Source organism: Opisthocomus hoazin, chromosome 10 (assembly GCF_030867145.1).
Source record: "Opisthocomus hoazin isolate bOpiHoa1 chromosome 10, bOpiHoa1.hap1, whole genome shotgun sequence".
In the NCBI taxonomy this organism is placed as follows: domain Eukaryota; kingdom Metazoa; phylum Chordata; class Aves; order Opisthocomiformes; family Opisthocomidae; genus Opisthocomus; species Opisthocomus hoazin.
This window is the reverse complement of record NC_134423.1, coordinates 23,095,466-23,121,090: the sequence shown is the minus strand read 5'-3', so window position 1 is coordinate 23,121,090 and position 25,625 is coordinate 23,095,466. Positions and strand designations below refer to the sequence as shown.

The following is a 25,625-nucleotide window of genomic DNA, read 5'->3' as shown; positions in this document are numbered from 1 at the left end:
TCTGAACTCCTTATAAAGGTTCATCTTTTCTGCTGTATGTCTTTTTACTGGAAACATAATTTTCCCTGTAAAAGTTATGAATTCGAGGAATATTTATTCGTGAAGACATCAGGTGGTACTGCATGACTCAAAAAGCTGATCAGCTCACCCAAACCATGCTGAGTTGCATTACAGGCTTGCAGCTTGGGGGTGCAATAGCAAACTCCATCAAAATGAATCAGAATAATGAGGATTTGATAGGATGCCTGTGTGAACATTTGTTGGTTATTAAATATAAGCAATAGGGATATTGCCACCAGTGATGACAAATGTTTGGCAAAAATGCTAAATCTGACAGAGGTCTGGGTTGGCATCTACAATGAGTTGCACTGGTTTAAAGATGCTCTGAAGGATTCACTGTCACTGGATTATGTGGGTTCAACAGACAATTTTGCGTTTGGCATTTTCTTTAACTCTTGTTTAGGAGCATTAAAAAACTGAGAGAGAAGGTCTTAGCCTTAGAGAGCCCAAAGGAGAACAAAAGACTTTTCAGAGGAAAAAAAAACCATAGTCCAGGACCATCTTAGCTCCAGTTTATCTTCACCAAACCCAGACCTTCAAGTGCCTGCTTCACTTCTGAAAGGGAGATTTAGCAGTTTGTGTCATTTAGAGCCAAGGCATTTAGGAATGCAGGAGTGTACCTGGGAGGGTTTTCAGAGACATCTGTGTAACTCACCAGAGCTTTTCCACTTCTGTAGCAGCTGAAACAGTTTTAAAATTCCACCCTTCCCAGGTCTGATAAGGTCTGAGACCCAGGTTTTATGGCTAGGTTCAAGTATGGCAGGTTTTCCTGGAGCTTTGTATGGTTTGGAGAGACTCTGCTTTGAATTGCTATGTTGACATAAGCATACGCTTGATTAATGGATCATCTATGTTTATCTTAATGCATACTTTCTTTTAATAATTACCTTGTCCTTAGCAACAACTGACAACTTTAATAGTCACTGTCTTGAGTAATAGGCATGGAAACATGCTCATATTTTGCTGATTCAAAGCTTCTACCAGGCAAGCCCACATATTAAAGACGTTGTTCCCTGTGAATTTACATTTTGGAGTAACTGGAGGCACTGGTATGACAAATAGAGCAGCAAACCCAGGGTACTTTTCCTAGTCCATTACATAGGCCTGTTGTGGGAAGTTGTAGTCTGTGTCACTGCAAAGCTTTGCTTGGTTTAGATTATAACATGGCACAAGCCTGGCTTGCTGGCGAGGCAACATCTGTCTGAGGGATACAGCAAGACCAAGCCCAACGGAGCAGACGGTGAATCAGTGACCCCTGGCTTCGTTAGCAATTGGGCAGTCACAGGCATTGGCTTTGCTGCTGAAGCAGCAGACGCATTCCTCCCATGTTCAAAGCACAGTGTTGCCTTTCTTAGTACCAAACCACTTCAGTGCCAGTCTTCAAACCGCTGGCTTGGGTTTGCCCACAGTCAATGCCCAGGGTCTCAGATATCGTGGCTGCTCCCTGGGGAAGGCTCCACGTGCTGGCTGTGAGCAGCAGCCTAACTTCAAATTTGCAGCTCTGCAGAGTGAGACACTCCCGTCGCCATGTGAACGCCCTGAGCTCACCACAGAGCGGCTTCTTTTGTTGGGTTTTTTTCATGCCCATCACTAAACATGCCCCAGTGGCTCCCTGGAAGTGCCACACATCTATAAATGCACGTTGTGGTTCTCCTGGCCCTGTGGGAAGTGCCTAGTGCAAGCATTTACAGCACCTGAGGGCTCCCATGCTAGGGTCTGTCTTCTGCCAGCCATTTCAGGAGCACGGGCTCCCATTGCTATGGGGATCTTGAATTTCTGGCTGCTTCAGGGAGAGATTTGTTTTTCAAAACTCTGTTAAAGGAGCTATTATTCAAAATCCATTTTTACATTGGAAGGGAATTGCTTTCCATCTCTCCTTTTATCTCCAAACAAGTCAAGTCAGCAAAAGCACAAACTGAAAAACATGCACCCAAGAAGTTATATTTAGAAACGGATTAGTCCATATTTAACATTCCTGTCAGTGCTTACACTATTTTGCATGTCTGGACTGATGTTAAATTAAATTAAATACATGCAAGCATGACATTTATTATTCTAGAGCTCAGCACATGAATAACAAAACTGGCTATCTAATTTCACTGCCACAAATCCTGGAGATGTGGCTTCAAATAGGATGTTCTTACGATTATCTGAACTTCTTCCTGCGTTTCAGTAAATCAAGGAAAGGTCAGCTCTGGGGGAAACTGAAAAATAACAGCTTAAAAACAGCTTCATAACGAGAGGCTGTGCTCCTTAACAGGCTCGCTCAAGGGTCCAGCACAGAGTAGCCTCATGTGGAGGACACTCACTGCAGCGGCTTTTTTAATGTATGTGAATAAGAGAAGCGAAGCTGCTTTTTTGGACGGGCTGGGTCTGGTTTTGGCCACACACCTGATGGGGCTCACTGGCTTCAGGGCAGCAACATGGGGAAGCCCAGAACCTTCTAGGGAGGCAACTGCAGAAGTGGGTGAGGTGCAAACCATGGCCCTTGTAGCCTCTCATTTCTGGGGCTGAGTGGGGAGCTCGGAGGAGCCTCATCTTCCCACCATGGCCCCGGGCAAAAGCATCCATCTGTCCTGCTGTCATCACTCCTCTAGTTAACAGAGAGTGTTTTTCACATTATCACATTATTTTGAAGGTGGAGGTGTCGAGGCAGAGGGCACACATGGTGGTGTGGACCCTGTTCCACAACACAGCAGTCTCGGGGCAAGGCGGAGCACATACCCTGCCCAAATCCCAGTTTTACCATCAAACTACACTGCTCCCAGCTGCAGGAGAAAAGGGAGTGAATGGTGTTTCCTTACCTTTATTACTATGTCAAAACATCATGTTTTGGTTAAAAACAAGGCAGCTTCGATGTTCAAATTCTTCCCCTCAACTTGGCACCTCTGCTTAAGCCTGAAGTGCTTTGCAGCGATAGCCAGGCTTCAGGCTTGCCATTTGTTTCTAATTACTGCTTTGAACGATTCCATTGAAATTAAATACATGCAAGTGTAGCATTCCTGAAAGTTCAGTGTTTACTTAAAGAGTTTATTACTTATTTTTACTGGAATAATACAGAATGTAGTCAGTAAGATGAACCTTTTCCCAACTGCATTCTCTGCAGAAAGCCGCGGAAGGAAGCAGGGAGTACGAATATGTTTGAATGAAATTACAGCAAAGAGATTATTTTGCTTTCTAGACATCCGTACTGCCTGGACTTCACCCCTTTCTTGTCGGGCCAGGGGAAGCTTTCTGTGCTTTTAACCCCTCCATGGAGCCAGGTGTATGTGCAGAGGAGGTTATGAGTAACTTGACTTGGCAAAGGGAGATGCGGCATGGGGTAGATGGAAGATCCCATCAACTCTGACCACACCAGGGCAGAGGGAAGCATGGAGAGCAAGCTGGACACGTGCAGGTGGATCTAAAAGTGAGAGATTTGGGAGGGCAGGCAATGGGAGGCTTTGAAGCCCATAGGCTGGACGAGGGGTTGCAATTGCCCCAAGCCATGATCTCCACAAGGCTTTCTGCCCAGTCCTCTCCTTGCTTAGATTAACAGCCATGGCATTAGCAGGATCAGACTGATTCTCGCCCCTGAGTAGTGCTGTGGGATCAGAGCCTCTCCCAGTGTCTCACTATAGGAAACGCTGTGCTAGCCATGGGGATTTAGACTTTTCAGTAGCTATATCATCAATTTTCTTTGCATTGGATGTTCATGAACAGCTGATTGTAATCCAAGGTAAAAAGATCTCAAATGATCGCAGTTCTTTTACAAGGTAGGAAATGTGTTTTGTCTAACAGACTGTTGGTTTAACTCCCTGGCTAAATTAAGCAACTTAAGACCAAAAATCCCACTTCCTCTGTTGCAAATGTCTCAGCAAGGCCTTGGGTGACACCTGTGCTCCAGCCTTCCCTGCTTTGAGGAGCTGGCCAACAGTTTTTGCTGACTCAGTTACTCCTTTCATTATCACTCCAATCCCACCACAGGAAGCACAAGGGGAAACCAGCAGTGCTGGCAGAGTAACCCTGAAACTGGATCTTGTTCCTTTAGGGAAAGCAACATACCTCCACATTGGCGAAGTTGTTGACGGTGTCGACATGCGAGCAGAAGTGGGGCTGCTGAGCCGCAACGTCGTGGTGATGGGCGAGATGGAGCCGCAGTGCTACGAGTACAGCAGCAAGCTATGCTCCTTCTTTGATTTTGACACCTTTGGGGGACACATCAAGGTAGCTGCTGGAGCCCTCTCCTTGCACTTTCCTCTGCCCAGGCACACCTTCACATACCAAGGAAACTGGGATGCAGCAAGGAAAAATCCCTCATGTCAGCCGCTGAGCAAACAGCCTCTCCCCACAGTGCAGCAGATCCACCCCACTGCCGCTGCCTGTCCCTTGGATTGGAAGGGCACCTCACACTCCTCCAGACATTTCTCAGCCAGCCAGGCTGGTGCTCAACCCATCCAAGATACAGTCTCCACATCCTGATCCCGGTTTCCCCAGATTCTGGTGGTGTTCAGCCCAGGCAACTTGATTTGGGCCCAGCTCACTGAAACGCATGGAAAACATTAAATGCAAATGGTTTTTCTTCTAAAATTAAGTCAAGTGTAGCCTTTGCAGCAGTGGTGGGATCAAAGAGAAGCTGTGGTCCCCTTAGCCACCCTGACCCTCTTCTCTTCACTCTGCAGTCATACACTCCCTTCTACACAGCAAATCTCTCTAGCAGATACTGTACTACCTTTCCTATCCCTGTATTTCCCTTCTTTTTGCCCTCAACAGTCTTTTATATTTCTTGACTGATGTTCTGTTGTTCTCCAGATTGATCTTCATTTTAAGGCTACCCATATTGAAGGTCTAGAACTGAAATACATGGGCCAGCAGACAATGGGACATTACCCAATTCATTTCCATATGGCTGGAGATGTGGATGAAAAAGGAGGCTACAACCCTCCAACATACGTGAAGGATGTCTCCATACACCACACCTTCTCCCGCTGTGTCACAGTCCATGGATCCAACGGTTTACTGGTAAGAAGCCTTAGAGATCAAGGCACCAGTCAAAATATTTCCTCATAGCATGAATACAGGTTAATTATTGCAGGATGATGTGTTTTATTGTTAGAGCTGGTGTCTGGCTCCTCTCCCCATCCTGATTATGTGGCTCTATATTCCAGGCGTATTTCAAGCTGCATTAAAAAGGAGGCAGACAATGTGGCACTGTCAGCTGTGCGTTACTCGGAGCTGGCAGAGCTTTTGTCTGTGTGCAGCGATGTCTGCAGACCAGCCCACCTCTAATGAGTAGTTGGATCTATCTATAGAAAGAGAGCTTGCTATTTAAAGAGGATAATCAGAAGGTTTAAGTGTGCTTCAACTTTCCTATAATAGACGTTTGCGTTTGCAATGCCATTCACAACATCAAGCACTCACAGAGCTCTGATTTGTCAGAGTTGCCCTCCAAAACAAGAAAGCCTTTAGGTTAAATCTATAAAATGAACTATGCTTACCAGACAAGTTACAGCACACCAGAGATGAGAAGAACATTGTTTGCATTCTCCCCAGATATAGGGGTGCCGCCTTCTTTGGAGTAAGGATGCAGAGGGAAAACAACAGTGCCTTGCTGAGCATCCTGGAGACTGGCACATAACCCCACAAGGCTTTCCTCACTTTTATCCCACCTCTGGTAGTTTCTTCTTACCCATAGCCAGCAAATGTGCAGAAATCTATCCCAAAAGCAGAGCTGCTAAAGGTGTGAAATAAATGCTAGGTTTTAGAAAAGGCAACTTTTCCCCAAGTATCAGCTCAAATATGAAGTCTTGAAATGAGAAGATTTCTGTAGGCAAAGGGCTCTCACCCATTCAGTGAGATCGCAGTGTATTCCAAAAGGAAAAAAGTCTATTGGAGCCCTAAAGAGGAGCATTTGTACACTCAAGAGCCCTACCATAGAAAACAGAGTTTTAAGAGAAGACATATCACTGGCAGTTGTAACATGGGTTGTCACTGTGCATTGGGAGTTCACATCCATACTTCTGTTTTCAAGTTACCACACCATCTCCTAGTAGAAGCCTTTAAGAATCTATTTTCCTTGAACTTCTTTGGTGAATGGCATTTGCTTTCAATACCTACCCAAGACATGACTTTGGCCCTTTACTTGCTGATGTGTGCTTCCTTCTTTACTGACTCTAGCACATGGAGGGCTTCGTCTTACAGTCTTCCTTTTGGCAAGAACTGCAGGCTGCAACCTCTAGAAGTGGCAACATTGGAAGGGAAAGTCACAAGCATAATTAAAATGCACTGAAGTTTGTGGAGAGGGCATTGAAATTGCAGGTCCAGAAGCAGAGCATCTTTTATCTCCTATTTATGAACCCGAGGTTTTGGTTTTGACCTCTATCCTTTCAAGTTTATAACATGATCCTAAAAACCTACCAAGTGAACACTGCTTCTGAAGAAAAAAGACATTCTACTATACAAATTATATAGGGCATTCAGGGTCATATGGCATCTTCCCAATTCGAAGATGTCAGTCAGTACAGGGGCTCAGTGTATGACTAACGTGCAGCAGTGGCAGGGCAGCGCTGCGGGATTTATTTGTCGCACCAGCATGGGCTGTTACCAGTGGCACCGTAAACACACTCTCTGGCTTCATGGAGGTTGCACAGCGACTGATGAGCTGCAGACCAGCTAAAGCCCTGCTGCTGGATATAATGGGAGACCTTCATTCCCTATTGATTAATACCTGCCAAACCAAATACCCAGAGCCTGGCATTTTTCCTATTGGTCAGACCAATGGGTTCATATAGAGCATTTGGAAATAGTTCTGTCTCTTGTGCTTTCTCCAAGTGACAGATGAGCTGTGGGGGATCCATGGCATAGGGATCCATGTGCTCAAGCTTTTCCAGCCAAATGGCGTGATGAAATTTAGACAGGCTGACATAGCTGATGAAAGCAGCTTGATTCTCTTGCTGTTACTCAACAGCCGCAATTCCCTAAATGACTGTGCTTTGTCTCCATGACAAGGCACTCAAGAGAAATCTTAGAATTTAGGACATAGAATCTGAAATGCTAACCAAGAATTTAATGCCGGTTGATTATAGTTTATCAAAATGTGTGAATAGTGAATTCTACTCATAATACTTTACCTGTTTTTTATTTTAACCCTGTAATTATTGCTGACGGTTGAAAAGAAAGCCCCAGTGAATTAAAGCAATCTGACCAAGTTTGTTCAGTTGCATCGCAGAAAAAATGCTCCAAAGGTTGCATCACTTAAATGTTGTTTCATTGCTCTGTGATAGACCTCTGCAGTCAGCAGCTCCACGCCTTCATTCATTAGGTCATGCCACCACAATCTCCTCATCGGCTTTCTGACTCTGTTTTCCTTCCTTTTCTCTTCCTTCTGCCCCAGATATACTCGCAGACACCCATGTGGGTCTCTGATGATTACAATAGTCATTCCATACATTTCCTAGTTGCCTGTTATCTTCTTACTTAGGCAACACTACCTGTTTCTACATGCATAAACACCACTTGTGCAAACAGCGATGAGCTCCATCTTTCCCCAGGTAACATTCACTCCCTCTGAGATCAGGTAGATCCAAAACATGCTTTGCTGAGGGAAGTTTGACTTGATGATGTGCACAAACCACACTTTGGAAATAGCCATACAAAAAAAATCTAACTGGGCTATTAGACCTCAGCACAGCACAGCACTTAATGACGTCCTTAACGTTTAGCCATTGATTTCAGAGGGGCTGCTTGCATGGCTGTGGTTGAGTACCTGTGCAAATGCTGTAGAAAATGGAAGAAGGGCATCAGTTATTTTTAGCTGTCATTAAAGCAGGCTAGTAATTTACATGCAGGTGTCCCTCCTTGCTTACCTATCACTTTTCTCACGTCACTTCAGAGACAGTCATATCGAAAACGCTAGGAGAAAAGAGTGTCCAGTTGTTTCTGATGACAGAAAAGTTTTTCTGTGGTCTGTACAGTGTGCTAAAATTCACTGTCTCAAGAGTAGCTCGCTTCCATTGATGGGGTAGTCTGCACTTGTCTGCAAATTCATATTCACTGGAAGGCACAGAGGGTCCTTCTGGAAACAAATCTGTATAAATTCTTTTCTGACCATAATTATTGTTTGAAAATGCAGTAATTACCCAATGTTTTCTTTAATATATTGGCCATAAAACCACCTAGTTACGCCACTGCCAGGGATGTAACTTTGCTCTGATTCCCACTCTCTTCACTGGATCCCAGTGTGCAAGCTGAAACAGAAACAGCCATTGGTGAGGGAAATCAAGTGGAGGTCAATAAACAGTCTGGTAGAATGCAGCTGAGAGCTGTACTTCATGGACTAAGAGGCTGTGCTATCTAACTGCTGCAGCGGTGTCTGCTTTTACTAACCAAGCTACACTACACAGCAATTCTTTTATTGTGAAGAGCATTATCTGGCCATAAATTTCTTGTGGTTAAAGTAAGATTATGAACTATTAGGAAGCTTTAATAAAATAAAAAATTTAATCCCTTGGAAGAGTGATTTTGGAACAAGCCTCTCGTTTGCCATCCAAGCATTTCAGTACTGGGCTTGTACATGCAAACACGCACAGGAAGCTAAGTCAGAACTGACCGAGGGATGAGATATGGGGAAAGCAATTAATCAAATGGTGGGTGACAAATGCGTTAGGGACCAGGTCCCTGGTTGATAACTCCATGTTGTTCTGTGGGCTTTCAGGAATGAGTTACGAGAACAATGGCGTTTTCTGGCTCTGAGCCCCTCTGCCATTGCGCACCCCTCTCTGTGATTCATTCCTCTCTTGCCATACCAGGAGGTGCATTCCCCTGTGGTGTTACTCCCCATGCACAGAGGTGGGCTTTGCCCCAGCCATGGTCTGGTCACTACAGGTTTTCCTGTCCCAGTCCTGGTGCGGTGCTGTGCTGGTTGGAAAGAGAAATCGCCATACAAAGTGGCTAACATTTCTCTAGGGAAACTCTTTCCATCATCTAAATGTCTCAGCACCATTACTTGTGTGTCTTTCCAGTATTACTGTTGTGTGAGAGAAAGCTAATAGGTTTTGATGGCAGTTTCTGTGCAATTCTGATATCTCTGTGGTTAAAAGACTTCCTCTACATATTGGAAAACTTCTTCTGAAGATAGCTTACTCTCCTGAAATGTTCTCCTATCCTGTAAGCCTGTACTATTACAAGGCTGGGACAGCTCATTCTTCCAAGAGGGGCCAGTCCAGTCTGGTACATACATTTTACACCTAAATAAAGAAGCCAAAATCTGTCATCTAATTAGATCAAGGAAGTTAGCAGTAAATTTCAGTGAGGTAGCTTAAAGGAATGCACCACTTTGCAGTCACTTTAGCTGTGTTTCGTTTACTGTGATGACTCGTGTTCAGAGATTTCAGTATTTACACTGGAGCATGGATGATACATAATAGATGTGTGTGCAGACATAAGGTAGTAATAGATTTGGCAAGCAAAATGTTCTTGCTTGTGTGAAAACATATTTGTAATAATTTCAACACTAGTCCTGGAATTTTATTTGAAATTGGTGCTCCTTGCCTTGAGAATGAGGCATGAAGATGACAGAGGAATCTCGGGCCTGTTTACAAAAGTAAGTCAGGCCCTTGAGCACTCAGGTCTCTCAATCACACCATAAAGACTAGGTTTTCTATACAGTTTAATATTGTCTTTTGCCCCTTGGCAACTGCTGTTTCATCAGAAGCATTTATAGGAACATGTAGGTGTCAGGCTAACCTTTGCAGGGAAGGTTTCCTAAATGCAAGGTGGTTGATGGGTGATGGCTGAAAGCAGGAGCAAGGAGAGAGCATAAGAGCGCCAGAATTTCTCCTGACCAATGGAGACCTGAAATTAATTTTCTGTATCCCAGGCACATCTGCTAGCAACTGACTTGCTGGGCACAGTGTGTCTGAGGGCTGTTGTTTCCCAGCCAGTCCTAGCCTTAGGCTTTGAATATACATATCTGCTCCTGAAATTGTTTTCTCAGATCTTTCAGTGGGGTGATGGGTATTCTTCCGTCCAACACAACGGTGTCCTGATGTTAACAACATTAAAACCAAAACCAGAACAGCACTGATTAACACCAGCTGATTTGTCTCAGGGTCAAGTAAAGCTTCTGTCAACAACTCGGAAAAAAGGATCAGGTCAAACCTAAAACAAGCCAGCCTGTCTGGAAAACAACTTGCTGCCTCTCTGATAGCCTGAAAAAATATTTTTTCAGCTCAGTTGCATTTTTCAGATGGATTTTACGTAGTTGCTCATGTAACTCCACATGAAGATGAATGAGCACAGATGTGATTTGAATATCTAACATCCTTTGGTCATCCCCCAACCTGTGTTTGTTCCAGCCTCATGCTAAGACAGTCTCTGATTTCGTAGGCAGACAAAAAAATGAAATGACCATTTCCTAGATGATAACAAATTCTAATTAAATTTAAGTGTGGGAGTTATTGCTTAGACTATAAGCTGTTAAGAGCAGAGAGTGATCTTGCTTTTGATTTTGCATGTATACCATGAGTTCAAGAGGGTACTGAGGTTCCTATGTGCTATTGCTGTAAAGTATCTTATTATTTGGTTGCTGAAGGATGAAACCTGAACATTGACCTTTGTTTTGTACATGCAGGTGAAGGATGTCGTGGGTTATGATGCACTGGGCCATTGCTTCTTTACGGAAGATGGACCAGAAGAGCGCAACACATTTGATCACTGCCTCGGGCTGCTTGTTAAACCTAGCACTCTGCTCCCCTCTGACCGAGACAGCAGAATGTGCAAGCTGATCACGGAGGGCGCTTACCCGGGGTACATTCCGAAACCCAGGCAGGACTGTAGGTGAGCAGGAGCCTTCTTTTTCTTCTTTCTTTTCTTTGCAGGACTTGTCATAAAAGGTAGCTTTGCATATAGGTGATCATGTAGTCCTCTGTAGAGGTTTGGGTTGCATGCCCCAAAGATTGGGAGAGCAGTGGCCTTGGGTTCTTTACACTTGTGCTATTTAGATGCCTACACACCTAGGGTGTAATTTCCATTTTTAGCATAAAGTCAATTGAGATGATTGCTGCCTCAGATATTAAAAATCTCTTTCATAGTACACAGCAGTGCCTGTGCCTTATGGAGTCTTGACTCCAGTGGCTCAGCAAAAAGTTGTTGAGTTCAGACTGGGCTGGGTTCTGACATTCATACCTATGCCGAATGGTAGCTGATTTTGAAAACACTCCCATTAATTCAGAAATCATTTTTTGTGAAGAACGGATACTGTTTAATGATATGGCCTTGGCATTATGCATTCATTTGGAGTAGTCTACCCAAACTGTGGAGTGAAACCAAAATAATATAATAAATGCAGCTGAGCACAGAATTAGAACTTGACAAGAAAAGATCAAAGACTGTATATGCCCATTGGATCTCTAGTACTCTGTCTACGCATGAACTCATGAAAACGTTTCCATGAGAACTTCTCAAAACTTCTATTTGCCATAAACACTATGTTAAACTTGAAAAATGCCGAATGCCTTTCATCTCCCTTTTGTAAGATCCTTTCTCTAAATGTCCTTGCAGATATGCCGACTGAGGTTTAGATGAGGATTATAGAAGCATTTACAATAAGAAGGGATTTTACAAGTTCTTTTTGCCGTTCTGTTGCCTTGTAGAAAAAAATTCAGGTGAAGTACAGAAGAAACACAACCAGGTTGGCTGCACAGTTAAGCATTAGAATTCTTTCTCAGAGTAATTCATGGGTTCTTCATTAGCAGTAATTTTTAGCGCAGGTTAGAGAAATGTCAGTTACAAATACTGTAGCTGTAGTTGACCCTGTCATAAGGCAGATTGTGGACTCATTGATCTTCTGAAGGCCATTCTAGCCCTCTTTTACATGATTTTCCATCTATTTTTCTGCCTCAGCATCAAGGTGCATAACCTAGGAATATGATTTCATTGCTAATTACTGGGCTGTTCAGAGAACCTACTCATTTTGACACATATTAGGCAGCTAATTATCTTTCTTCCCCCCACCCCCCAACTCTACTTGAGAGAGTGCGAAACTCTTAAAGTAACACCTGTACGCTTAGCAGCTAGGCAAGCAGATCCTCAGCTGTAGTTCAGGGAGCATAGCAAGTGGTCTGGTGCAGATTTGTGGAACTACATTGTTTTCAGAGTGTTTTCCATCAAAAGCTGGATGTCAAGCTTGCCTTTAAGAGTTTAAAATTGATGGTGGATCTTCTTGAGGACAAGACCTCTATGCAACAGAATGGGAGGTCTTCCATGGTGAAGATTTGTCTTGAGACCACAGAGTGTTGATGCTGCTTTGAAGCTGCTGGGAGACAGGAATGATTCTGCCCATAGTATAGATTGGAGGGGAAAAAAAATCTACACTAGAAAAAAGCTAATTTCTGACCCACAGAAAGTCAATTGGAGAGTCTCTGGAGCCAGACTTCCATCCTGAAAATGAGACAGTTAGAAGCTGGCTGATGCCTAACAGCTAAAAATCATTGGAGGATTTCTTTTATTTAGAAATACTCTCAATCTGCCGAGACTATATCAGTATCACCCATTCTGTCCTCAGAACAAACTGGGGTTTTGTCCAAAGAAACATATTTTTAGCTTTTTACTTTGGCAAGAGAAATAGATGAATTCATGCAATGCTCTTTTTCACATCTGTGTTTGTTTATAAATTACATTTAATGTCTCCATTCATAAAATAAGAGTTAATCAGCCATTGTGCTCATTTTCCACTGATAATCTGTTTAATAGTCAGAAAGACGTATTTTGTGTCATTTTGAAGACTCTTACATGAAAAAGCACTAGGAAGGATAAGCGGTGGTCTAATGAAAAGATCCTACATTACTTTGATCTGCCATGTCTTCCTTTATAAAAGAATTCAAGGTCTCAACAGAAAAAAAACTTGTTTTACTCTGCTGCATCCAGCCTGCAAGTGCGTGAGTAGAACACTATCCCCGGGGCAGCAGCCAAGGCACCTAGCGTCGGGGTGAGGGACAAGCACCGGCTGCATCTGCGTTGGCTTGGAAGAGGCAGGCAGGCAGCCGTTGCCAGAAATTAAGACAGTAGGGTTGTGCCAAATGACACAGTAACCTGCCCAGTCCACACGGCCCTGAGGAACGGGATCGGGCTGAAAGACAGGTCATCGTGGAAATACAATGTCCTTGCCCTTGCCTACGCAGCAGGAGGTAGTCTATAAATAATTTCAGATTGTTTCTTTCTAGGCCAGTCCCATGCCCAAAATAGAAAATTTTTTCTGTTTTCATGATAAAGTTGCACAAACGGAATTTCATCTTAGGCCAGCAGAATGAGTTGGCCTGAAGCCCCCATGAAGTCCTTCGTAGCGAAGTTAAAATAGACGTTAAGGGTTCTGTAGGTTCATCCCCTGCAGGAGTGGAAATCTTACCCAGCAAATTTAAGGAGCCAGTCTGACAGTCGTAAGCGCTGGATGTTTCTTGTCCCTGTGAGTTAGTGAGTGCTGTATGTCACAGGATGGACAGTGATGGATTGATCTTTCCTCCCTGATGGGAATCTTTCAATTAAGTGTCTTTTATGTGCATTAGACAAATGGAGTCCTTTTGCCCCAAAAGAAATGTATAGGAGGGTGGGAGCAAATAAAGTTAATGAATCACAGCAGCTCCTGGAAAAGACGGGTACTGGGGCACTCTTGGAAAGCCTTTAAGAGGCAATTCATTGGGTCCCTTGATTAAACAAGTCTCTAATGAACCTGAGGGCTTATCTGGGGGCAAAGTTCTTTTCTGTGACTTGTGCAGCAACATATTTACCTTATCATAAAACGTGATTGACATCTGACAGCTTCATAGCAGGCTTGGAATTGCAGTAGAAATTCCTCATTTAATACTTGGAGTTTTTAAAGATAAGGCCATGCTCTCTGTGAAACTGCAGAGGACACATGTGGTATGAAAAGAGAAATGAAAAAAAAACATTCCCTTTGCCCCCTAGGCTGGACCCCTTATCTGGGGAGTTGATCGGTGACTCTGGTGTGTGCTCAAAGTGTCATTTTCACGTTTTTCTCTGTTTTCCTGACCTGCAGTGCCGTATCCACCTTCTGGATAGCCAACCCACACAACAACCTCATAAACTGTGCAGCTGCGGGATCTGAAGTGAGTGCAGAAGTTTCTCATTTGGTAACCACTCGGACTGGTCACAGCCCTGCAAGGCTGAGGCTCTTGCTGGAATCAAACCTGCTTCTGTTACCCAGGCATTTTTGAAACTGCTAGACCGAGATGTGTATCAATAGGACTAGTGCAGCCAATAAAAAATAGTGGTTTTCCTTTTGCTCCACACTTCGTGTCACTTGCTGTTTCTAGAGCTGGATGGCTTTAACAAAAATTCCCAGCCTTTGCACAGTGTGCAGCCTGAATAAATTAAATACATGTGACTGCAGAGTCCCAGTGAAGTCTTTGGCAATGAGCCTGTTGATTGCACTACGGTAATGGTGCTCTGAAATTTCAATCAGAACTAATGCTAATTCCACAGGAATTCTTGGTCACATCAGGAGCCTTTATTTTCCTGCTAAGACAAATAAACAAGCAAACCAAGCCTTAAACAAAGAAATGTAGTCTTTCCAAAGCTTCCAAATCTGAGTATCTAGATTCAGGCTCTTAGATACATTTTTAGGCAACTAAATAAAAATTATCTGCTTTTGAAGGTGCAACCATGCAACGATAGAACATCAGTCTATGTGTGTGTGTGTAATGGATTTCAAAAGTGTTGCGTGTAGCTTCATTATAGATCACAGAATCACAGAATGGTAGGGGTTGGAAGGGACCTCTGTGGGGCATCTGGTCCAAGCCCCTGCCGAAGCAGGGTCACCTACAGCAGGCTGCACAGGACCTTATCCAGGTGGGTCTTGAATATCTCCAGAGAAGGAGACTCCACCACCTCCCTGGGCAGCCTGTGCCAGGGCTCCGTCACCCTCAGAGGGAAGAAGTTCTTCCTCACGTTCAGACGGAACTTCCTGTGCCTCAGTTTGTGCCCATTGCCCCTTGTCCTGTCACTGGGCACTACTGAAAAGAGTCTGGCCCCATCCTCCTGACACCCACCCTTGAGATATTTATAAGCATTTATTAGGTCCCCTCTCAGCCTTCTCTTCTTCAGGCTGAACAAGCCCAGCTCCCTCAGCCTTTCCTGGTAGGAGAGATGCTCCAGTCCCCTCACCATCCTCGTAGCCCTCCGCTGGACTCTCTCTAGTAGCTCTTCAAACATATCAGAGCTTAACTTCATAGATGTCAGAGCTTAACTTAAAGTACCTTGAAGATGCTGACTGGGAGTGTGCATGTGTGTGTGTGTGTGTGTGTGTGTGTGTGTGCGCACTAAACTCTTTGCTGCACATGGTTATAGAGGTCAATGCTGCTAGCTGTGATTTTTCCTGAAATTTTCTGGCTTACATCTTGTGGCTTTACTCAGAAATCCTTGGACTAATGTAGACCAGCAAAGAAGTTCAAGCAAAGGTTCAGATGTCCATTTTTTTTCTCAGGAAACAGGCTTTTGGTTTGTTTTGCACCACGTGCCGACGGGGCCCTCGGCGGGCATGTACTCCCCCGGCTACTCAGAGCACATGCCGATGGGGAAATTCTCCAACAACCGCGCGCATTCCAACTACCGGGTGAGTCTGCACGCAACGGGAACGCTGCCCTCGAAAAAACCACCATCTTCTCGCTCCAGCTCTTTGGGTCTGCAAGCTATTAATGCCTGTGCTTTCTGTTTCACTAACAGTTTCTGCAGGCTTGTTTGTGTCTGCAGATAAAGCAGCTTGCGTGCTGGCGTGGGAGCTCTCAGAGCCAGCCAGCACCCGCTTCACTCGGGCGTTCATAGAGGCGCTTCCCTCTGCTCAGGCTGCTTCCCTGCTTATGCACTCCTAAAATAGTGCCTCCAGGAGCATCTGTTGGCAGCTTGTCTAATTATAGTCCTCAACTGTCTATGTTAGCAATTAACTGAACAGCTTCTAGAGGGATAAATATGGGCCACTGTGTCTAATTGCCTTTTCTTTACTTATTTACCCTTTGCACGCCGTGTTGTGGGGCTGTGTGTTACTGTTACTGAGGGCTTTAGACTGCAGAAGGGTGCTTATGTGTACGGGGATACATGCATTTACAAGAGAGGTGCAGTTTCTGGAAATTTGCAGCAATTTTGGGGGGTATACGCAAGTCTGGATAGCGTGGCAGCCCTCTGGTTCACATGCTGCCAACAGAAGCTGTTATTAGGATTGTGCGAGTGACTTTGCCTTAGAACAGTTGAAGGTACAGCCTGGAGATGGAAAGAACTGTAGAATCTATAAATATACTGTAATATTGCATTTCTCTCTTCTTTTAGGCTGGAATGATCATCGATAATGGCGTTAAAACCACTCCAGCCTCTGCCAAGGACAAAAGACCTATCCTGACACTGATTTCTGGGAGGTAAAGAGTTTTGCACAGTTTGGTTTGGAAAAGACTTCTGTATAGCGCTCTCTGAAAGCTATGAAATTGCACCCAAGGAAGCTGATAAGAATCATTGCAATGCCTTTGGGGTTGTCCTTACTGAGGAAAGGTCTTCACTTAGATTTAGCACTTTCTAACTTCATCTTCTCCATTCCCCTTCCTAAGGGACCCCCAGCATCCACACCCTTCTGGCTTTGTCCTTGTTCTTTAGCTCTGCGCTGAGCTGGCATGGATATTATATCTGCTCTAGGGTGTTCCATTGACTTTTTTTTTTTTTACGTAAGCAAGAAAATTAAGTGCTCTCTGGTCAACAGCCTCTCTGGGCAGAACTTGCTGCAAGAGTTTCCCAGGAATAAGCAATTAAAGTATTTCCTAGGAATCCTTTTGATTTTCTTCATTCGTTTAGGACCTGCTTGAACAGGGAGTGCTTATGTGATGGAGCTCACGCTTTGATTTCAAATTTCTGTCTAGTTTCAAATCTGACACTGCAACAGTAATTACGATCAAACAGACAGAGCGACCTTTCATCCCTGCTGCTGTGCCCAGCCTCTGTGAGGCATAATGGAGTCATTTGGAGCTACTGGAAACCTCTCTACAGAGCATATCATGTTGGCAGGCCTACCATGGTCTGGTGGCTTCTGAGATTCCCCACTGTTTCCCCAAAGCTGACCCCAGCAAAGAGGCTGATGTAAGCAGAGGGCTTCTTGCAGGCAAAGTGTGATAGCATAAGGACCGCACTTGCACCCTTTTATCTCATTAGAGGTTGAGTCTGGCTCTTGACTTAGTTGCCAACCCCAGGAAAAGGACTTCAACATTCTCAAATTCCATAGTTTTCTGTCCTGATAGGCCAGTTGCAGCAAACCTGCCTTCCCCCATGACTGAATTTCTTGGCAGAAGAAGCCATACAGGGAAGAGAAACTTGCCGAAAACCTCTGCTCTGCAGGGGACAATCACAATTTTTTCCTTTTCTCCTTTCCGTCTCTGGGGCATGGGTTACCCAGATTGCTGTAGTCACGCACTGGGTGAGCACTGCAGGGGTGGGATCAGTCCTCGTCCCCAGGGCAGCCCAGCCAGCAGCTCAGCTATCAGTCAACCTGTGGTCCACATCACCCCAGTGCCGTGCCAAGCACCTGATGCTAAAAGATGTTAAAAACTTAATATTATTTACATTATTTTAATGCTCAATTAATTGAAATTATTAATTCAATGATAAAAGTAACTGCTAAAATAACTTACTAAGAGCAACCTGCTCTGCAGTTACCTCCAAATTCTCTCGGGAGCCTGATGCTGCTTTTCCATGCAGCTGAACATGTGCTTTGGGAAACTGCCTGCTGCCGCAGGCACAGTAAGGGATTACAAAAGGCAATTTGTCCCTTGCTGTACAAGGGCAGGAATGACCCCTGGAAGCCAAGCAGTTCATAATGCAGTCATATTTATGCTCAGGGATTACCCACCAGCACAGGATGCAGCTCAGATTATTTATACCATTTTCCAATTTTCATGTGTCAGGACTGAAAGACTGAATGAATTATTACAGCTGGGCTGGCTGGGGTAAACCTAGAGGTAGGCTGGGCAGTTGCAGAGTTGGAGAGATTATTCTGTATTCAGTTACAGCATTAAATATCTGAGTCGAATTCTGTACCCTGTAGTGTTCTTCCAGTTATACATGGATGTGAATGAAACTGGAATCTATCTCAAAATATCTGTGTTTAACAATGTCTGGGGAATTCACAAGGGCTGATACTAAATCTCTTTCTGAAAGCAAATTCACAGTGATGAAGCTGCCAAAGCGATATTCATTTACTGGAACCCTATCAGCCTGATGCTCGGTTTTAGATTGATATGATGGCTAATTAAGCAAAGCAAAGAGCTATTGAATATCTGTTAGCGATTTGACAGCTTGGCCTCACTACCCATTGGTGAGGCATGAATTTTAATCTCTAGACCATCCGTTGCTGGCACTGAATTGCATACTTATCTGTCAAGTCTTCTAAGCTGTGTAGTGTGATGGAAGATGCTCCTTCAGTAGCAAAGGGGAGAGCTGTGCCTCAGGACCAGGTAAATGACAGCCGAGCTCAGCATTACCCTAGCGAGCCAGATCCATGCTCAGACCCTGTGGCCTGAGTGCTGGCTGACAGGCAGCAGCTGAGGGCACACATTGCTGCCGATTCCACTCGTGTCTGCTTTTTTCCTACCTCAGGGCAATATTTCATCATACTTGAGAACTTCAGAGTTAATAAATCTTGTACGTATGTCCTGGGTTATGTATAGTGGGAATAGTGAAGGACATACTCGCAGCCCCTCTCCAAGATGTTTTAATTCCTTTCCACAGCAAGGAAAATTTGGCAGTGCTACTCATTGCCACAGTATAGCCAAGGTTAGGAGATAAGAATGCTCAAAAGGGAAAACAAAGGGATATTTATCTAAATAACAGGAATATGCTAAAGGATAACAGTAAGGGATTAAAAAATATCTCAGACTTTTGGGAGCAATAATAAACTTTCCATGCTTTCAGCAATATATCAGCAATGCAATAATAGAAAGGTGAAAGGAAACTTGGAGCCGGTCTTTACAACTGCCTGGACCGTCCTTCCCTTGGCGGTTGGGTCTGGCCATTGCTGCTTGACTAGACACGCTGCTTGGATGGCCTGTTGTCCCAAAGCTGTGCCTGAGTTAGCAGAAACCAGATGTTTAGCAGAGTCATGCACCGAGCAAGACTGCCTGCCCTCACCAACCGTTCTTCTCTCCTTCTGGTTACAGATACAGCCCACACAAAGATGCTGATCCTTTGAAGCCCAGGGAACCTGCAATAATTGAGCACTTTATTGCCTACAAGAATCAGGATCACGGGGCCTGGCTGCGGGGTGGAGATGTGTGGCTGGACAACTGCCAGTGAGTTTTGCCTTATTTCAACTCTCGGAGTTCAGCCTGATGTTTATGGCGAGCATAGCTGTGGTTCAGACTATTTATATTGCTTTGCACCTTCCGTATGGCCAAGATTGAAATAAAGATGAAATATTAGATAAACACAGGCATTATTTTACACAAACTAAACCTGCTTTGTCTGAACTGAAAATTGCTTAGGTTGTTTCTTTTTTGCGATACTGACCAGCATTCAAAAACGGTCACACACACACAGAAGAAACACAGATGAAAATTACTAAAAGTGAAAACTAATTTTTTACGTGAACAATGAGGTGCTTTGAAAAGAAAGCAGCAAAATCCACCACCTTCCCTGGCTAAGCCTGGTCGCAGAGCAGTTTTATGTGGTTCACTGTTATGCTGAATAAGCGAGTACTGATGAAGCAGACATAAAACTATGCATCACAGCAGCAAGGGAGAGGGACTGGGCAAGTGCGTGTTGTGCTCTTTGAAGGCTGTTTCCTGCGCTGGTCAGATCAGATATTTGTTTTGCACTTGAAAACAGATGAGCTTCTACAGTTTCTTTTGCTGAGCCAGGCTCTTGATATCAACCTCAGTGAAGAAAGAGGAGAAAAAGGAAAAAGCTACTTTATGAAGCATATTGTGATAACCCTAGCAGGAATAGCTGTCATGCTGTTATCTGGTGTCCGGTTCCCCGCCAGACTTGACTTACCTTTGAGTGACCCAAACCTCTCAAAGCAACCGGTGGTATGAACAGGCCCTAGTGACCGGTCTGGTTGGCAAGAACGAGATGGTAGCAGAACAGCCAGAAATGTAATGCTGAGCAGTACAGTGTGTGCTTCTGATGAACTTACGAACCAGAAATATCCAGCGTGCTCCAGTGCTCAAAAGGGAAAACAAAAGGATATTTATCTAAATAACAGGAATATGCTAAAGGAGAATAGTAAGGCTTTAAAAAATATCTCAGACTTTTGGGAGCAATAATAAACTTTCCGTGCTTTCAGCAATATATCACAATACAATAATGGAAAGGTAAAAGGAAACTTGGAGCAGGTCTTTACAACTGCCTCTGTGATTCTATGGTGGGCAAGAATTGTCTTTGCAGATCACACTCACGTAACTTAGACATTTGCATTGCTTATGGAGCATACGGAGGTTACTAAAAGACTGAGTACTTCATCAGTTCCCAGCAGCAAACCTAGGAGTGGATGTGAATTTGAGGAAGCAAACTGTAATTGTCTTTATAGCCACAGTAATTTCCATTTGTATGGCTACAGAAAGACTTATGTATTACATTAACGAAACCAGTGTTATTGGGACGTGCAGTATATACAGGGCGGTGGGGGCATAGGGGCTGGAGGAGCAGAGGGAGGCAGCAGCCAGTGAGGGGCTGCTGCCCGCAGACAGCCACGGGCAGAGCCGCTCATGGTTTTGCCGACATTGGTGACACACGTGTCAAGAGTGACACCGATGTCAAGATACCACCACAAATCACTTATGCTATCATATTTATTAGAACCTTCCTATAAGCAGCAGTCATGGACCAACAGTTGTGTTGTGTGTTATCTCACCTAAAAGATTTGGAATTTCAGCAAAATGGATGGATATTTTAATTTTTTTTTTTAATAAGGAAGATCTGATCTCTATCGTCCTGTTGATGAAAGAGAAGCCAAGATTCTCTGCATTTATAACATTTCTGCTTGTAAAGTTATTTCATGGAAGTGGTATGTGATACGTGAACACAGAGGAGCACAGAGGTGTGCGTAAGGCAAAGCACTATTAAATAATGAAAGCTAGTTGAAGTGAGAGATAAGCATGCTCTTTTTAGCTAACAGTGAAAAGAGCTTGGGCATTAGACACTGTGAGAAATCTTTATCAGACAAGTAAACTATGCCATTAATCACTGACTTAAGCTCAGCTTGGAACAATCAGGTGCGTGTCTGCTGCTTCATACGATCCACATATACCGCAAGATGTGCCAAAAAAGATCTTCCAAAACCAGACAGGGAACAAACCTGGAAAAGCCCGAGCCTCCCCATGCGCACTGTTCAGTAATTAAACCCTGCTGTCCTCCACCTCATTGGTTTGGTTATTTTAGTTTGACATGATAAAAAAAAGCAAAAACAGGCATCAAGCATCTCTCTTCTCTTGGCAGGTTTGCTGACAATGGCATTGGCCTGACCTTGGCAAGGTAAGCGTGGCACAGGTTGTGCTGCAGCCTGAGGGACAGCTGGTGGGGATGAGTGTGAGCAGCCCCTTCACCTCCAGCCCTTCCCTTACAGCGGTGGGACCTTCCCTCATGATGACGGCTCAAAGCAAGAAATCAAGAACAGCCTGTTTGTCGGCGAGAGCGGAAACCTGGGCACCGAGACGATGGACAACGAGATCTGGGGACCCGGAGGTCTGGATCACAGAGGAAGGACCCTGCCCATTGGCCCGTAAGTTCAGCTCAGCACATCAAAACACTCTCTGTTCCCACTCTCAGTGCAGACTCCAGCCCAGTGTGGTTTCTTCAGCGCTGCTCAGTTTAATAACCATTACACAGAAAGGATTTGGTTTCATGTCTCCTGATCCCAAAGTCCTCACTGTGCAGCTGCTGCTGGCAGGTACACACCTACAGGCTGCCAAGACAGCATCAAACTCCTCTTTCCTTCCCACTCCCCTTTGCAAACGGAGTTGAGCAGACAGCAAGAGGACTGTGTGCTAGCGGGGCACTTCTGCATGTGTGGTCAGCAGTGGTTGAGCAATGTGGCAGTCCCCATCCAGGTCAGCTGCCAGGAAAGCTTGTAGGAGCCTTTCCCTGGGCTTGGACTTGCCCAGATGTGGTTGTAGATGTCCTCAGAGCTATTTGTTACTATTACTGTTACTGTTGCTGCTGGGCTACAGGAATTTGATGCTTTTGTTAAATAGTTTTGAAATGGCCAGTGAACTTTATGTGCGGCCTCTTCCTAGACCTTCATCCTACAGACTGGTTTGCAAGTGCAATAATGTTTTGTTGTTATTCCTAAAAACATAGTTATTCTAACAGTAGCCCTACAGTGAACAAACAGCTCAGCTGATTTTTTTTCTGCCATATTATACGCCTCAGCTTTGCTTGTTGGTAGCAATATGGGAGGCATTATTAACTACAGTAATAATGAAAACTCAGTCTGCTACAACCATCCTTCCAATATCCTTTACATATATATATGTGGGCTTATCTCATCTTGGGTGTTGTATGCAGAAACTCAGAGGGACAGAACAAATGCACAAGAGCGGGCAAGTCTTGTCTAAGGGAAACCATTCATATGAGGAAGGGATCAAATTTGTTTACCATAAGTGAAATATGAAACATCTTATCTTAGCTTTTTAAGGAGTTTAAGCATCTCATTCACTTAATCAGTGTGAAAAATGTTGTCTTCTCTACCTTGCAGATGATATCAGAAAAGGCTGCTTATAAAGCTTCATTAGTCTGCCCTTTCACCTCTTTTCAACCCTATAGATTGTAAGACCTTTCCTTGTTTTCAAATCCATTTTTTATTGCAGTTGAGTTGCTCTGTTTCTTTCCAAGTTCCTTTGCAACATGTGGTGGGAATTCTTTTAGCCCTGCCATTACTTGGCCCAAGGAGTCTGCACAGCTCTGATAAATTTCAGGTTTCACTGCTGCAGAACTCATTTCTGATGGCAAACATGGATTTATTCATTTTTAGGTCCATGCTTTGGCATCACTGTAAGTTCCTTCCCTTGAGGAGCGTAGACCAAATAAAGATGATCTGTTCAGACACAAAAGAACTTGAGCTGAACTTGCAAGGATAAGAGAACTTCACATACCTAAAAAGGAGGGAAATCCCTTCTCTTCCAAAACATGAACTCGGGAGTCACCCTAATGGCTATGAAAAATGAAAGCAACTAAGAAACAAGTGCTGCGGGACTGTACATGTCTAAAATACATCCTCATGCTAATGTGTGATGACCAAGTGTCTCTGTCTCCTCCAAATGCATTTTAGGGATTTTCCCATTCGAGGAATTCAGTTCTACGATGGACCGATCAACGTCCAGAACTGCACCTTCCGCAAATTCGCAGCCCTGGATGGACGGCACACGAGTGCCCTGGCCTTCCGGCTCAATAACGCGTGGCAGAGCTGCCCCAACAACAACGTCACCGACATCCATTTTGAAGACGTGCCTGTGAGTTATCCTTCCCAGCAAAGCCTTTTCCAGTTGGCTTAGAAAGGGGGTTGCGGGCAAAAAGGGTGTAATGACCCTTAGGAGAAAACATGAGATCTTCAGGAGGTTGCTCATTATCTTTGCCAGAAGTTTAACAAAGAGAGTGACAGCTAAGAAAGAGAAAACTGGATGGGAGAAATAACAAGAAAATCCAATTCTCTGACAGGCTTGCAGCAAACTAAAAGTAGGTACCAGTTTTAAAAAAAAATTGTGACATTCAAGTGAAAATAATTTCCATTTCTGTATGGAAAACTTGAGACAAACTGTGAAACAGGGAGAAGAATCTGCCCCTTTATTTTCAACAGCAGTATAACATTAAAGCAACAACAGAAGGAAGTCTGTCATGGAAGGTCTAACTCACCTAGAAGCAGAAAATGCTGATTCTGAGAAACAGCCAGTGAAACTGAGCGGATGCAGGATAATTCTGCAGCCCTGCACACCGGAGTAATTCCACGGACTCCAGTTCTGCAGACTTAAATGAGAGCAGAGCCCAGCCAAAAAGGGTCTGCCAGACTTTGAATTACACTATGAACTTCTGGGTGCTGCTCTGAACCCTTCCTGGGGTCTGTGCTTTTATTTTTGTATTTGCTTGCACAAATATGTGCTAACTGGTTTGCTGAGGTTCACCTCTAGCAGCTGTTAAATCCAACTGCCAAACATAGCAAACAAACAAATAAATAAAGTGGTTGAAACTGAAATGATTCGGGTTGCTTAACTTTCAGAAAATTAGCAGACTTGCTTGCATGTCAGGAGAAGTGCTGACTGGCCATCCTTGTGCCAAACACGATGGGAAAGGCAACATTCCCCTAAAAGTGTTGGTCGGTCACTCTCTCACATTGCACCAGGCAGGCTGGTGACATGACATTTATTTATCCTGGATAAAAATATCAGTCAGAAGTTGCCTGAGCAGCCATTTCCCAGGGGTGGTCACTGATTATTCCCAGCATCAGTGTGACTTTATGTGGCATTGGAACCTTAAAAATATATTAGCAGACAATGAGTGAAGTGGGTCTAGTGAAATTGCCCTGTCTGCTGAACCTTCCTCCAGAATTTTAAAACAAACCTTCTCATAGCTGAGGCTGAAATTCTGGTTCTTTTAGTCTTTCCCCCATGGTCAGCAGGGAAATCTGTCTGCTCTGTCTGACAAATCAAACACACCTTTAGGTGTGTGACCCAGCTCTACACCGACTTCAGGCTTAACAAAGAGGCAGTGTGCAGGCAGAGATAATCCTAGTATGCCTGTACCAAATGGCACCGATGTTCCTGCCAACGAACAAGACCAGCTCAGCTGAAAATTATTTTTGTGCTTCCATCTTTGGATGGTCAGTTTCAGAAGGTCATAGTCTTATTACCGCAGAAGTGCTATCTCAGAGAACCTGCAACCCCAGACTTCACCTGGAGTCATGGGGCCTCAAAGCCATTGAACATCAAGCCTACAATGTCACAAGCTGAGCAGCCAAAATCTGTGGCCATTTAAAGAAGGGTGATGTTAGTGCATACACGTATTTCTTCATGCACAAGTTGACCCACAGACCCAGCACTATTTCTTGTCCAAGCTACTTTCCAATGCCAAAAACAATCAGAAAATTGGCCCTTTGAGCCACTCTGGTGAGCACGACCATCCTTTGCTCTTTAAGTGATTAATTCCTTTCTGGAGATGTAAATGTGTTTCACTGTTTTGTTTAGATTACCTCAAGGGTCTTCTTTGGAGAACCTGGCCCCTGGTTCAATGATCTGGATATGGATGGTGATAAAACATCAGTTTTTCATGATGTAGATGGTTCTGTGTCAGAATATCCAGGCTCATACCTGATAAAAGAAGATAACTGGTTAATCAAGCACCCTGACTGCATTGATGTGCCAGACTGGAGAGGTTCCATCTGCAGCGGACACTTTGCACAGGTAAAGCTGCTTACCTTGCAGTATCATTATCACTTTATTTTGTTTTATCTTTGCACTTGACCTTTAGAAATAAACTTTCTTCAGGGTGTTCAGGGTTTATTTGTCTGCATGTCTGCATAGGTGGTTTTGAACATGATGGTACTGCTTGACTGCTAA

General features: G+C 44.1%; 1 protein-coding gene across 3 annotated transcripts in view; it reads left to right on the top strand.

Annotated features, from left to right (window-relative positions):
- CEMIP (cell migration inducing hyaluronidase 1) overlaps positions 1-25,625 on the top strand; it is a 115,091-nt gene that overhangs the window by 77,871 nt on the left and 11,595 nt on the right. For all 3 annotated transcript variants that reach the window (XM_075432242.1, XM_075432243.1, XM_009943714.2), the window contains 11 exons: positions 4,091-4,266; positions 4,852-5,061; positions 10,670-10,875; positions 14,090-14,159; positions 15,536-15,664; positions 16,372-16,457; positions 19,239-19,370; positions 21,517-21,552; positions 21,644-21,799; positions 23,348-23,528; positions 25,254-25,469. In XM_075432242.1, the coding sequence (XP_075288357.1) occupies positions 4,091-4,266; positions 4,852-5,061; positions 10,670-10,875; positions 14,090-14,159; positions 15,536-15,664; positions 16,372-16,457; positions 19,239-19,370; positions 21,517-21,552; positions 21,644-21,799; positions 23,348-23,528; positions 25,254-25,469 (1,598 nt within the window). The remainder of the gene's footprint in view (positions 1-4,090; positions 4,267-4,851; positions 5,062-10,669; positions 10,876-14,089; positions 14,160-15,535; positions 15,665-16,371; positions 16,458-19,238; positions 19,371-21,516; positions 21,553-21,643; positions 21,800-23,347; positions 23,529-25,253; positions 25,470-25,625) is intronic.